We start from the raw sequence: 15,940 nt of genomic DNA, 5'->3' as shown, positions 1-15,940 counted from the left end.
AGTTGTTCTTTTGTATGTGGTGTCTTGTATATGCATGTTTTTGCAAAGACTAGTTTCTGAGACTTAGCTGTGTTATATGCTGTACACCTTACAGGCTTTTCAGAGGCAGAGCATATGCCCTGTGCAGACAAAGGAGCTTGTTGCAGTTCTTTCACACCTTGTCCCTTTTTGTGTTCGGTCTGTGAAGGACGGTGTTTTGACGACTGCTGGAGGAAGTTTTCACTGTAAAGAGGCCTGACTATGCCTTTTAGATGATTAGCTCTCATTTTAAATGCAGAACCTGCTTTTAGCACGGACCTTTCCCATTTGTAATTTCCCTCATCTGTTCTGCAGTTCTTTGAACTGCTTAAGCCTCCCAAGAGCGGTGTCATCCTGCTGCTGAACTGGTTCTCTTCTGAAGGCTTTTGCCACTCACTGCCTGGAGAATCTTTGAAATGGATGTGTTTCCACTGCACACTCTTGTTTTTCAAACAAAGTTTCAGGGAAATTATCCTTAGTCCAAAAATTGGCTTTTATATGTTTGCTGATCCCCCAAATTCAATATTTATTACATCGGTATCTTATGTGTAAAGAATAATTTTCTAAGCACTGAAATTCTTGAAATCATCCAAAAGACTTTTTCTCTTCAGCTAACACATGGACAGACAAAAAAGTTAAAAGGGATGTGACCATTATTTGATAATACTTAGTGTGCTTAGTGGTGAGTCACACTGAGAGAGCAAGTAGCAGGTAATAGGCCTAAAAGGAAGAAAAACCAAACTGCATCATCTAAAATCAACGTAACAACATCTGGAGTAGTTTTCCAGAACTATGGACACAGTCTCCTCCTTTGGTTGTTCCAGACATTTTCATTAGGAAGAAGATGCAGTCATATAGCTCTGGTTCCTGCTATATCAGTTGGCATTGAACAGTAGCATACCCTGCACAGTTTGTTAAATGCCATTGTTAGTCCACAGAATCACGACTCTAAATTATCTGTATCTTTCTAGGAAGTGGGATTAAAGTCAAGTTTCTTTGCGTGTTTCTTACCCAGGATTTTTGTTTCTTGGTGACATACTGGTAGTTTCTAAAATGTATTTTAATTTGAAAATCTCAAGCTCCTCTCAAATATTTGGTGCGTTTCTTTTTTTATCATGGGTTCTCTGGGTTTATTGCTGAGGGTCTCTGAAAATAAAAATTAAAGATTGTGTTTCATAACACTTCTTTGAGAAAGCTCTTACCCAGGGTCTATTGGCAAGAAGATTGAGTTTCTTGCACTGCAGGCAAGGTGGTTTTGTTTTGTGGGTTTTTTTTTTTTCCTTCAGAGGCATATGGGATTGTATTTTCAAGGAGTTAACAGTCCCCGCAGGGGGCAGATTTTTCATAAGTATTCTGCATACAGAAACCCCTTAATTTATATGGCCAGCTTTAATAAATCTGGTCAACTTGTGCATTATGAACATTCCTGCTAATTGGATCTGAAATGACTGAATTAAAGCATATGTCTAGACTGCAGGAAAACTGCTTTCAGTCTTTGTTCGTTAATCACCAGAGGTGAGGACCAGATGGAGTGGTGTGGCTCTCTTCTGGCCTAGGTTTTCTTCCCATGGATTTGAAAAATGCATCTGAATCCAAGAGCAAGACAGTGCTTTTGGGTGTTACCATAGAGCAACAGCTCTCCTGAATTCATGGAATAGTCATGAACAGAATAGTCTTATCCTCTGTCTGATGGATGACATAACCACTCGAATAGACTTTCTGTCTGGTAGAAAGTGCTATTACTGACTAAATAACACTGCTCCCCTCTGCTGGAATCTATCCTTAACATTTTAGGGCAAAATGTTAACTGGTTGATTTGTTGATTTTTCCTCTTTTTCTTGACAGCTCCTAGACTGTTTTGTCATCCCGGTGGTGATACTGCTCTCCTGGTTCTTCTTACTGGTACGATACAAGGCAGTACACTTCATTGGGATCGTGGTCTGCATTCTGGGCATGGGCTGCATGGCAGGAGCAGATGTCCTCGTTGGGAGACAGCAAGGAGCGGGTGAGTAAGAATGGGTGGGTTGTATGACCAAGTTCTGTTCAGAGAAACCATTGACCAGAACATGTTAGGTCGGAACAAAAAAAAAGGGAGAATTGGCAAGAAACCCTGTGCCTTCATGGATCCAAAGCACTGCACCATTCAAAGTTGCTTCTTTGTCAGAAGGGACAGAGAGTAAATCGGGCCGACGCTTAGAAGTCAGCACTGCTACAGACTTCATGGGCCCTGGGTCTGCAACGCAGGTCACCCTCTCTGCAAGCTGGGGGGACAAGCTAAATACTTGTAGTTTCATTTTGTCTTGGCTTAGTTGTTTCACTGCAAACCTCAGGTGCTTCCTTTCCAAACTGGCTACATCTTTGAGTCATAAGCACCTCTCGTGTCCACTGTGTACTCTTACTTCTCCTTGACTTTGCTCCTTTTTGGTACAGAGGTGGCATTGCTGGGTAGATGCTAAAAAGCATTGAACCTACATACTAACTGTACCAATTGGGTTTTGCACACAGTCTTAGAGGTTTCGGATTTGCCTGCGTCACTGTTGAAAAGAACCTTCTTGTGTGTAAAATGTTCTTTTTTATGTGTGGCATCATATGAATAATGTGTGTGTAGCTATTAATGCAGATTAGTCAGAGTTAGATTTAATCGATCAACTTCCTCTGTCACATTGATTTCTCCAGTGCCATCCCAAATGATGTGGGAAGGCTGGAAATTCTTTTCAAAGATTGTCAATTAGGCACAGTTTTCATTCTTAATTAAAAGCACTGAATTGTGAGCTGAGCATAATACACTGGGATTTAAAATTCTTGACTCAGCTTTCTGAATACAAATGCAAGTGCTGTAAGAACTTCATTTGCTAGGATGCTACTAAATAAAACAAGGGAGTTTGTGACAGTACTAACCATATCTCCCTGCCCCCTTTTATCCCTGTCCTTTATCCTAACAGGAGACTTTTAGTTCATTGGTCTCCTCCAGAAATAGCCCTGCCCCAGCTAAAAAGGAAAGAATTACTCTTGTAGCCAGCCAAAGCTACATTGGGAATGACTGATTTCAGAGGGATTGGGATTTCAACCCTGCGTTCCAGAGGAAATATCCTGTGTCCCAGTAATCTGAAGAATAACATGCTAGGGCACGTGAGTTGTGGATATCAGCAGTAGCATGTGGGGCAATGAACCTTAGTGGACAAGGAACAGATTGAAGAATGCTGACACTTTGCCATCCAACTGCAATAAGTATTATTTGTCATATTCATTACTAAAGCACGGGTATAGCTGTTAGGTAAATTTGTCCAGAAAAATCTGTTAACGTGCGTTATTGCCTCTTAACTCAGACTACACATGAAAAACTGTGTCCATGCTTGTTGCTATGCAGAGAGACTGCAGCTTTTTTTTTTTTTAAGTGACAAAATGATGTTATTAATGATGTTATCTTTAACAGAGTAAAATAGGTAAGCTGGTTTAATTTATCTGAAGGGGTAAAACTATACATTAAAAATCTACAAATAAAAAGAAGTATTGTCAGCAAAAGGAAAAAAATCTTGAAACTCTTCATTAAGGGGTTCTACACCATTTATAGGATATTTCCTAGGACTGGTTGAACAAAAAGGAATACACCAAAAGCAGTGATTCAGTAAACTTTGTTTGATTCCTCAGTAAACTCTGTTTATCCTATATTTTAGGGAACAAGATCTGTTGACACCTCTTGACTGTATTATTCACTGTATTAGAAGTGCCATAAGGCTCTGCTAGGCACCTACTGCATGTAGCAATCTAGCCTGCCAACTCTTACAGTAAGGGAACATGAATTTAAAATGCATCACTGAGAGATTAACAGGCATTTTTCAATCTGCAGGAATTAGGTATAATGTGCAGGCAAGCACTCAACTTTCAATAAATATATGGTAGTTACCTCTCGTTGTTGTATTCTGACTCATGTTTTGCACATTACTCAATGGGAAAAGCAATTACTATCAAGTACTTTGTGCTCTATCACCTTACATGCCAACTGTACCTTAAAATAACACTTCCCTGAACTAACACCCCTGAGGTACCTTGGTACTCATGCTCCTGTAATACACAGGGGTCCAAGACGCAGAGGTCTAAGTGTTTCATCCGGATTTTCCAAAGCACTTCACAGCTTTAGCTTACCACAGTCTCTAAAAATCGGTCACTTCAGTCCTGGTAATAAGTGTATGAGAGTATGTTTAGTCTAAGATGGCACACATTGAGACTGATTTTTAGATACTATGATCATCAGTAATTACAACCAAAAGCAAAGAGAAACACCTCTTAATGCTGGGTGTTAAGGTAAAAAAGCAGCAAAGTGGCCTAGTGAGAGTGTAAAAAGCAATCATGTCAGAACATAGTTCATATTTAAATGATTTCTGTTACCCTATAGTGTTATAACCAGTCCCCAAAACATTAGCTCTTCTCTGGACTATATGACTTCTGCTTCCAGAGAACATTAAATATGCTAACTATGATTAATATAAAGCATGTTTTGCCAAGCTATGCCTTGTGTTTCTTCAGAAGAATGACCCACGCCATTAAACTGGTCAAGTACAACTGTATTAACCTGGAAGTCTTTAGAATGCCTCTAGTCAGTTGATACATATTTCCTCAGTAATTAAACTGGTAGATGCATGTGAATTTTACATCCATGAAAATATATCCATAAAGATATGTCAGTCTTGGGGGAAAGTTCCAAAGTCAGCCTCTTGAGGAAGCAAAGAAAAGGTATTTGACAACCAGGATGCTAGGAATTTTTAGGAAAGAAATTAAAAATATAGTATTAAACATTTTTATGCCAGTATATAAAGTTTTGATGCACTAACTTCTTGAGTATCATGTAGTACTGTAGTCACTGCATCTCAAAAAGAAACGACCAGAAAATAAGCCTATAGAAGCAATGGAGAAAGGTGAGAACGTGTTCAAGGGCATAAAATGGCTTCAGGATGAAGAGACTGTAGGGAGACTGGGATTTTTCATCTCTCAGAAAATGCAAGAAAGAGACAGAATATGATAAAGGTACATGAAGTCTTCAGTGGTATGGAGAGGGTCAATATAGAGTGACTCTTAAATATTTCTTATAATCAGAAAATTATGGGATGCCCAATATAATTTTGAGGTATCAGGCTTAAAAGCTAAAAGCATGAAGTACTTTTTAATAGTAGCCTGAAAATACACAAACTTTACACAAATTAATGACAAATCCCTCAAGATCTATTAAGTTTGATGGTCTAATGCAACTTCCATCTCAGAAAATCCCTAATCTACTGAGAACTGGCTGATAAAAAACCTCTGTGCTTCCCTATTTCTTCATGCTTTCCTCAGCCAGCCTGTGCTGCCCAATGCCAGAGGAGGGTCCTGGGTTGGGCAGACCCATGCTCTGACCAGATTTTGGCTTCCTATTCTGGGAAAGCCCCGAAGGGTGAGGCTCACCCTCTCTGAACATGAGCACACTTCGGGGACAACCATTGTGGTGTGGTGCTTGAGGCCATCCCATCTTTATGAAAACACTCAGCTTCTGAGCTGTCTTTGTCTCACAGATGCAAAAGGATGATATTTTTGTCTCAGCAGTTAAGCACAGCCGAGCTCTAAGGTCAAAAGTTTTTTCAGCAGTACTTCTCCGAAGTGTCAGTGAGTAGCTGTAATAAATACCAAATGAGTGAGCTCAGTGAGGGATGATTGGAGCCACTGTAGAACATCAAATGCATCAGGGGTATGAAGAGGTTTTGTAAAGTGCTGATGCTTATTTTAAATTAAGGGCATCTTCTGTGGCTGATTGCAAAAGAAGGCTAAAAGGAAAATAACTACCAAATCTTAAAAAGATAAATGGTCAAATATAAACATGCTGTCAGTCAAGGCACATGCAAAACAGAAATTCAGTGAGAGACTGGATGAGTATGTGAAAGAGAAATCTAGTAATGTTTTCTAAATACACAGAAGCCACATCTCCTGTGAGCTGAAAAATGTTGCAGACTAAGGGAGTATTACTGGGAGTATTTTAAACATTTACCTCATTCCTGTTTGTCCCTAACAACTTATACTTTTCTGGTGCTTATAGCCAGCATTGGAGACAGGACACTGGATAAATGAACCTTTGGTCTGTCCTCTTATGACAGTTTTTATTTTCATAGATTTAATCTCATTTGGAAATTTCAGCGCTGTGGTTTGGAATGAAAACTCCAGGCTTAAAAGAACTCCATAAAGAAAAATGTTGGAAAGATCATTTTGAACCAATCAGAATGCTTGGCTTCCATTTTTATTTATGGCAGTGTGTATTTTACAAATCAATAACAATAAAACTTAAAAAGGCAGGAACTAAAAAAATAAATCAAGAGATATTTTAAAAGAAAACTATGTTTCTTCCAAAAAAGCCCAAAACAGTCTAGTACTTAAGCATTTCTACTGAACCTTTTCAAAGGAAATTCCATTCTATCCAGACTTTCAGAATATTCTGCAGCAATGTCTGACAGCTTTGTGAAGCTGCAGTTCTTGTAGAAATCATTTAACAAGCCATATGTGCAGAGGGAATCACATGCATCAGTTTGCAAAGCCAGAGCTTCAGTTTTCAAGCTGGAACCTGATCTTGATCAAATCTCCCTTCAGGCCTCCCCATCCCCCCAGTAATAAAAGCCTCCAAGACTTAAAAAGATTTCAAACAGTCTTTGATAATACAATGCTTTAGCAATTATATATACCTGGAGGTACTAAAAATATATCTTGGTGTTCATTGCATGCATTAGGTGATGCTGTGTTAATTGAACCTCTTTTAAAAATCTGTCATTATTATCACCCTGTCTACACCCCATCCTTTCTCCTCTCTTTCTTGTCAGACAGCTTCATGTGAGAATGAGGTCAATATTGGGGTTGTAATGATTTCTTCACTCTTTTCACAGGTACATGGAATTTTTCAGTTGGTTTCACATCTAAATACTGGACATGTTTTAGACTTGTTAGATTTCAAGATGATATGCAAACCGCTCTATATATCTGAGTCATGTTCTATCTGCAAAAAAAGTAGTAATAATAAAATTTAAAGGATTAGTCACTGAAGAGTGCTACTTGGTTTCTCTGTTTTTTTAGATTTTTGAGATTCATTCAGATTCTCTTATCCACAGCAAGAATAATGCTTTCCCTTTGCCTCTGCTGGATTTTGCTGGATTATTGAATGAAAACTGTTAAAATCACAGAACATTTGTGTTCAGCTTATTAACCCAGATACGGGCTGTTTAGTAACTGAGGATTGAAATCTGTAGGGAAGAACTTGCAATGGTTCTAGACAAAATATGGTTGTTTTGAGACATTCTGATTTTTCCCATTTATTCCTAGGTGAAAATAAACTGATAGGGGATCTCTTAGTACTGGGCGGAGCAACGCTATACGGCATATCGAACGTTTGTGAGGAGTATATTGTCCGAAATCTGAGTCGAGTGGAATTCCTGGGCATGATCGGACTCTTTGGCTCCTTCTTCAGTGGAATTCAGCTGTAAGTGATCATGTTTGAACCCCAAGGTCATTCAAATAAGATCAGCTGTGGCCTCCTTTGAGGTACTCTAGCCCTCTCTTTGAAGGTAGCCATTTCCTATGGAGAGTCGGTGTCCTCTAATTCTGGAATTTGCATTGGTTTTCGTATTTTAGATCGGTGGGGTTGAATAATAACACAAATTTGTACCTAAGTACTCTAATTCAAGGACTGGTGTCCCTGAGTAGTCATGGGCGGGGGCAGGAGTAGAAGTCACATCCTACCATCTTGTTGCTTGAAGACAAGTGGATGCTTCACATGTTGTTCTGATCTATGAATAACAAAATCTACAACCTCTGATCTATGAATAACAAAATCTACAATGTCTCCGGTTCTTTTTCATACTTTTAAAAAGTCACTTAGATATCTAAACAGGTAGAAAACACGTCCAGTCAGAAGTTATTTTACTGATTGGCTCATTCTGTGTAACTACATTATGGTGGTGGAAATAATGAAAAAGCCTTTAAGAAACTGGCCTTTTCACTTCAAAATATTTAGTACGCAGGTGATTGTTGCATGGATTTTGGTAACTATTTAGTTTTGTCTATATCCACGTGTACCTAATGAGCATCTCACCTGCAAGCCTGAGAGTTGGAAGATAGCTTCCAGTGTTGTAATACTGTGACTGATGAAAGTGTAATAAAAGTCACCATGCAGGATTGCCACATTTTATGCAGATCCGTCACTGGTGCTTGTTACACAGAATAACTTTTGATTATTAGTCAAAACCAAATTGCTTCCCTGCACATAGGAGTTACTCGGCTTCTAAGGACAGAGACTGATCGAAACAATGACCCGTCAATTCCCACTTAATTGGTTCTATTTCTTTAACCAGAATGCTTATTACATTTATGTGGGATCTGAACACGTGACTTAAAATTATTTATATTAACTGGCTGCCACACAAGCAGTTCCTTTTTTAAAAATATAGAATTCAAGAGTACATGAATGAGCCTAGTATCTTTGGCTAAAGCATTTTTGTTACCTACAGTGTTCAGGGTAGGTAGGTACTAAGTGACTCTGTGTCGGAGTCACCATTTGTCAGAGTCACCATTAGCCGGGGTCCTTATTTCTCCGTGTGGGAACAGAAATGACGCAACACCAATGTGATGATCAGGTCGTCCATCTTTTTATTATATATTATTGTTCTAGTTTTTTTTCTATTCCTTTTCTGGTTACATTTATACTCTACTAAGTTCCGTACATGCACTCATCTATCTTCTAATAGGCTACGGGTCATCTACACGCGCTGTTCACGCGCCTCTACAAGCATTTGCATTGGTTAATTGCAATTAGCACGTAAAGCCCAAAACTTGCCAAAACTCCCTTATCTCATACCCTGTTTTGCTCAGACTTGTGTGCTTTTGCTGACCACAGGTGTTTCTCACTTATCTGCTGTCTTGTGTGTTTTTGCCAGCCTTATTTTGCTGGCCTTGTCTTCATCCTTGCATTCTTCTGTCTGCACTAACTTTCTCCCAGCGCGGCCCAGACTCCTACATCTCTGAGAGCATCAGAATGATGCCCTTATCTTACTCTCTGTGTGTAAACTGACATGTATATGTCTCATATTCCTGAATTTAATTATAGTGCCATTACCCCCTCTTGACCCAAGCAGTTAGTCACAATTCAGGGTCTGTGGGTTGTTTTGCTGAGGAGGAGAAGCTGGTACTGGAACAGGGCTTCTTTGTATACACAGGACACAACTGGAAGGAAACCACTAAGAAACCATTTCTTTGCTGAAAGCCCTAAGGTTTTTCTAGCCAACCTTTGGCCCAAAAGTTCTCGCCAGCAGGTTTTTCTCCACTGGCCACCACAGCTTTTTGCTGCTGATGCTTTTGTGGCCCTTTGTGGAGCCCTGACCACACTTAGCTCATATATGTACTCTTTTAACAAGGTGGCAAAAGCTTGCATATCGTGAGAGGCCAATAATGTTCCTGCTACTTGGTTCCGTGAAGCCATTCAGCATTTTCTTACCTTTACCTGTAATGAAGAGCAGACATCACATAGTTATGTGTTCCCAGGTTTAATCTAACTAAGTATACCAAGTGTTTCAAAGAGAAGCCAGATCCCCACGTTACTCTTTCTTTGAAACACTACTGGCCAATTTGGTGCAATATAGGACCTTTAGGTACTATAAACTGAAGCAGTCTGAGGAAAGAATGTCTCAAAAATAGGGCCATTTCCCAGCATGCTAGACACAGCACTGGTCAAGGTTTGGTTGTCATCCACAAAGCGATTGAGGATGGGGAACATGTGCGCCAATACCACTGGATGTGTAAATCTCACGTTCATAGGATTGACAGGGAGCAGTACAATTCTGAAGAAGGGAAAATACTGAAAAGTGTGTAGGACTATGCTGAATGTAGGAAAGACAAAACAGTACCCACAAGTGAATGTCCCCTTTATTGACATGCACTGATCTCAAAATAAAAAGCTGTAGTGTTTGTCTTTTATTCCATGTGTATTTACAAATATCACCTTAAGTGTGGGTGACTCATGACAGTTCATGCTTCAGCTCTAGTACAGGGCTGTGTCTCCCAGAGGACTTTCAAGAAGTAGGCTGTAGTTTTCTAGAACAGTTTAGCAAAAGTGCTTAATATTAGACTGTAATGTAAAATAAACCCAGATAATGCCTTTTGGACAGCAAATGAAGAGCTAAGGTGTCAGGAAAACAGTGAAGTAAAGGAAAGAGTTGGCTAACTACTTGGACATGGTAGAAAGAGAAGTTTAGTGGGTTGAATGTTGTCCTGGTTTAGCCAGGATAGGGTTAAGTTTCCCCAGCAGTGGGGGGGAAGCTCTAGCCGGGTTATTCATATATCATGCTGACGTCACATCCTGGCACGATCGCGGGAAGAATCGGTGATCGTGTGGGTTGGCGCAGCCGGTTCTCTCTTTGCTGTATTGGTATATACTTTGCTCTGTTCATTGTTATCACTGTTATTGTTTGTTGTGTTGCTGTTGCTCTGTTGTATTAAACCTTTCCTTATCTCAGTCTCGGGGCTTTGTATTTCACTCCCTTTGTGGGGGAGGGGCAGCGGCCGCGTGGTCTCAGACCCCGGCAGGGGCTAAACCTTCACAAATGTGATTAAAGCAGGGAAGAACTGTATATCAAAACAAGATTAGTTAACAAGAATTGGGGATATAGCAACTACCCAGTAAATGGAGATAATGCTGTCTGATGGAATCACGTAATCACAGAATAACCTACTTTGTAATGGATCTCTGAAGGTCACCCGGTTCAAGCTCCTACTCAAACCAACTCAAAGCTAACTTCAAAGGTACATCAGGTTGCTCAGGAACTCGTACAGCTGACTTCTTAATATCTTCAAGAATTGAAAGACCAGTCCTGCTGAGCAAGCTGTTCCAGTGTTTGACCAATATTTTTTTTTTCTTATATCTAATTAGAGTTTCCCACATTGCAACTTGTGTCCATTGTCATTCATCCTTTTGTTGCCCACCTCCAAGAAAAGTCTGACTCTTATCTTTTTTGTAACTACCCATTAGGTAGTTAAGGCAGCAAATTTATTGTCCCGTCCTCCTTCCCTTCAGCTTAGCCTTCTCTTCTTCACACTGAACAAACCCTGCTGTTTCAGCATCTCCTCTTACATCATGTGCTCCAGTTGCCTGACCATTGTGATGGAGCTGCACTGTACTCCCTCCAATTTGTCAATGTCCGTCTTATTCTAGGCAGCCCAAAATTGGATACAGTACTCCAGCCGCTGTCTCATAAATCATGTCCTTCAACTTGCTGGTCAGACTCTTACTAATACAGCGCAGGATGCTGTTGGCCTTCTCTGCTCTAAGGACATGCTGACTCATGTTCAGGTTGATGTCCATCAGGACTCCAAGGTTTCTTTCTAAAAAGCAGCTTTCTATCCAGTCAGTTCCCAGCCTGTACTGTTGTGTAGGACTATTCCACCCCAGGTGCATGAGTTCATATTTGCTTTTCTTGAAATCCACGAGGTTTCTCTTGGCCTTTTTCTTCAGACTACCTTGTGGGTAGTTCACCCATCCAGTCCATAACTCTTCAGTCTCTAAGGGTCTTTCAGGAAATCATGTTGGAAGCTTTGCTAAAGTCAAGGTAGGTTATACCTCATCCTCTCATCCATTCCCTTTCCTTTATTTACTGAGTCAGTCAACTCATCATAGAAGGCAGTCAGTTTGGTGAGGTATGGTTTGCTATTGAGAAGCCTGTGCTGGCTGTTTCCAGTCATGCATTCTTCATTTCCTGCAAATGGCTTCTGGGAAGATTTGCTCCATAATCTTCCCAAAGGTTAGTGTAAGGTTGGCCAGGCTATAGTTTTGCTCTTTTTGAAACTGGATGTTGCACTTGTCTCTTTTCAGTCATCAGGGACCTCCTCCAATCACCACAACCTTTCGAAAGATCATTGTGGTTCCAATTCGTCAGTGAATCTGGCATCACTAAATGGCAACTTCTGGCAAAGTTGCTCTTATCCCTCTTTGTTTCACAGATCATAATGGATCACAGGTCATAGCATGTTGTTTTATACTTCTTTTGTATCAGATAAGCAATAGTATGAAAGTAATGTTCCTACATTTAAGTTATATCAAAATTTGTTTGCCAGAACAAGAGACATTGCAGGTGTTTTTCATTATATTCTTCAGGAACTGCTGATAAGAGGGACATATGCCTTATGCATGCAAAGACACTTATAATTTAGTTATTTTGCAGACAAAATAATCTTATTATTCTGTACACAGTATTAGATTTGCCACACATCAGCAGCAAGCAAATTAGAATTTCCAGGATGCAACTCTCTAGACCAGATTAATCTGGAAGGCACTGAGTTCCTGCAGTTTTACTATTAGATTTCATCTTCCACGTGCCACCTTTTGTACTAGGTACTTTGTTTTTTCCATCTGTGTAATTCCATGTTTTATACTTGTTTACAGTAGTGTCCAGACTAGCATGCAGAGTTCTGCACAGCAGGAGTTATCTGGAAATCACTGATCAGAGAAAGTGGTTAGCTGAGTGAAGACCTACCTTGTGTCTAGGTATATTTCTTTATACCTAATGTCCAAGGGTCTATTTGCCTGGATTGGGAAGAGCTGACTTGTTGACACCTTAGAATTTTCTGGATCTGGGATTTTGATGTTAGTGTGCAATGCAAGACTTACAAGATGTTGAAAGTGGACTTTTGTGGCTTGACCCATCTTTTGCTTTGTTTCCTGACTTTCATTTCTGTGACTATTTGATCTCTCTCAGTGTGTAACAAATCACAGTATTCTCTCCAAAGCTAGCCTGTGATACCTATTTATTTGACACTGCAGAGCTGCTCTGAAGGGTGAATAACTCAGACAGACACATTACTAATCATTAAAGTTCAAAAGCTTTCAGAATATTAAGTCAGAAGAGTACAAGAGGATTGAACAAATAGGGGGATGGTCACTTTGGGCAGGTATATAGAAAGCTGGAAATAAACAAGTAGAAATTGTATGCTATCACATCTGATTACTGCCCCGAAGGTCGTTCAGATACACAGGCACAGGGATAATGCCAGAGTGGATTAGCAAAGTCTGATTGCATATGGTTCCTAGAGAGCTCTTTTGTTATAAGGTTATTTATGTTGTTTTGTCCAGCATTTGAATTGAATGAGTGGAAGTAATTTAACTTCTGTTCTCTTCCATCAAATTTTGCCTCTCTTCTCTTATAGTGCAATCATGGAACACAAAGAGCTGTTGAAAGTTCCCTGGGATTGGCAAATAGGTAAGAAAACACTTTACCTCATTGAAGATAGTTGCTGAAGGAGGCGTGGAGACAACCCATGTTTGGGGAGGCAGGCACAAAGTTTCACAGGAGCCAACGTTTGTGACTTTTCCGCCAGTTACTGCCAAAGGTTGCACTAAATGCCTCATAACCTTTCTTAAATGATCTGTCCTCCCATTGCCATATTATACCTTCCTTGCACCATTAGGTTAAGCATATGAATACCATAAGATAATTATTCAGACAGCCATGAAGTAAAACAATAATGGGGATCCAGTTCTAAGATTCAGTGCAACACTGGGACAAATAAATGAGGTAGTCATTAAGAGCCAAACCTTTTCAATGAATGTCAAAGAGAGAAAATGGAACCTAACAAAAAACTAAAGAAGTACTTGCAGTGCATATTATAGCCTCATAAACTCATTTCCAAGGGGAGCATTTCTGTATGCAAATGGTTAATTGCTTTTCAAGTAGTCTTGGCGGAATATAGCAGATGTGTCTTTTAGACAAGTTTAGGTAGCATTGTGCACAATGAAGCTCTTAATGGTGTTCTGCTATGCAGTGGATAACATTTTCCCATTTCAGTTCGGAAGCTGGGTTTATTATCTAAGACTGCTTTCTCATTAGTCCAACAAATTATTTGCTTTAAAAGCAAATCAACATTTAGGAGAGTCCTTATAATCACTTTTTTACTATTTATGACAATAGAAGAAATAAAAGACTACTAATAGTATAGAGCCGATACACTTAGCAGGGGATTCAAGCTTTGGCAGTCCTTTGACATTAGATTGTTACCTAGTTTCAGAATGAACATCAAAATGACAGCTCAGAAGTGTGCAAAGGCAGCTGATTATGTGAGGAATCCCTGAGGACAGGGGATACAAGTTATGGAATACACTGCTGTTCGCTTTAAACTTAGTTCACAATTTCTTATCATCGTAAACCTTAATAAAAACAGTGCATCTTTCACAAAACACTGCACCTAGAAGTCTTGGAGATTTGATGGCTGAGCTATAAAACTAAATGACAAATCAATTTAAAGTATCCATGGAGAAACACACTCAACTGCATGCTACAAGTGTATTGGCCTTCCTCAATCCAAGACAATTAGCATAATTGCATCAGTGTTTGTTTATATTTCATGATAAGGAGCTCAGGGACATAATTAATCTGGTACTGATGGAACTAGCAATGGTCATAGCGAATTACTCTTCTATCCTTGTAAATGTCATATATACTTCCATGGGATTTCTGTTATAACTCAATATCAATGAAATGCGCTATTAAAATACAGTCTTACTTGGTCTGTGATGCCACTAAAATGTCATTTAAAGTTAGTCGCTAATTCTGAAGAGTCCCTACGCTTCATAAGGAGATCATCTTAGCAAGAGCATCATAGATATGTACTCATTTTGTTAGAGCAGTAATTGGAAATGTGCTGTAGTTGAACACGGTTTAAATGGTGACAATTATGTGTAGTTCTGTGTTCTTTTCTGCCTTCCACTGCACTCGGTGTGCTTTCCATTGCATTGGCAGCAATACAAAGTTGTCAAGTAGTGATTGACAAATCTATGTCAGGGTGGTCACAGCCTTGTCCTGAATAGTTATCCACTGAGACAGACTCAAACCTGCAGTCCATCAGCCTTCTGAATGGTAGTGATAAAGTCGCAGCAGGCAACCTAATAAGTAACTCAAGGTGGCCTGTTGCTGTCTACCATAATTGTGCTATTAAGAATGGATGAGCTACCTTTCAACTGATGTAAAATGCAAATGATTTTTGAATATAAAGATATAAAGCCAATCTGTTATGTCTATCATGTTTAAAACAGGCTGTGGACCTCCTGGTTTTAATTTTGGAAATTCCCCTGATACATAGCATCATCTTCACACCTAGTATAAATCAGTGTAGCTCTGTTTGAATCCTTGAAGGTTTAAGTATTAATACTTGCTGACAACCTGAGTAAAAGGAGAATGATTAAACTGTTCTGACTGAGTGGTTTAATATGAGACCATGACACATTTGTGGAGTGATAGATGAAATAATAACAAATAAACTAACATCAGTTTTCTTTAAGAGAAAAGCCAGTTTGAATCTCCAAGGAAGTGTCCTTTGTTAAGGGGTTTGAATATTTCTGAATGGTCTTTATTCCATTTATTATTATTATATATTCCAATTATTATTTTATGAAAAATCATAACTGACTCCATTTCATCCCAATGAAACAGTAGCTTTTGGAGTAAAAATGCTAAAGCATGTAACATCCAGCCAGCCTGCTCAGGAACTAAAACAGAAGTTCCCGAGGCATTGTTAGTCTTGGTGGTACTTGGGCTACTTCAGAGCAGTCCCTGGGGGCAGATCCTCCCCATCTGTGTGAAGATGCCTAGTCTTAAGAGAAGTCGGAAATACTGAGGGATTGGGGCTTCTTCAGCCTGCAGAAGAGAAGGCTTTGAGGAGTTACCTACAAGGAGGTTATCAAAAGGACAGAGCCAAGGTCTTCACAGCAGTGCATGGCAGGAGGATGAGAGACAACAGGCAGAAGCTGAAATGAGAGAATCAGACTGGATAAAAGGAGAATCTTCTTCACACTGAGGACAGGCAGGCAGTGGAGCAGGTTGCCCAAAGAAGTTGTGTAGTCTTCATCCTCAGAGGTTTCAAGACCAGGCTGGGCAAA

General features: G+C 39.6%; 1 protein-coding gene across 1 annotated transcript in view; it reads left to right on the top strand.

Annotated features, from left to right (window-relative positions):
• The window catches only part of SLC35F1 (solute carrier family 35 member F1), a 255,971-nt gene that overhangs the window by 213,591 nt on the left and 26,440 nt on the right, over positions 1–15,940 (top strand). Inside the window, exons 4-6 of the mRNA XM_074819268.1 lie at positions 1,864–2,023; positions 7,348–7,504; positions 13,216–13,268. Of these exons, the coding sequence (XP_074675369.1) occupies positions 1,864–2,023; positions 7,348–7,504; positions 13,216–13,268 (370 nt within the window). The remainder of the gene's footprint in view (positions 1–1,863; positions 2,024–7,347; positions 7,505–13,215; positions 13,269–15,940) is intronic.

This window comes from Strix aluco, chromosome 3 (genome assembly GCF_031877795.1).
Source record: "Strix aluco isolate bStrAlu1 chromosome 3, bStrAlu1.hap1, whole genome shotgun sequence".
NCBI lineage: Eukaryota > Metazoa > Chordata > Aves > Strigiformes > Strigidae > Strix > Strix aluco.
The sequence above is the reverse complement of the archived record's forward strand: the minus strand, read 5'-3'. Positions and strand labels throughout refer to the sequence as shown.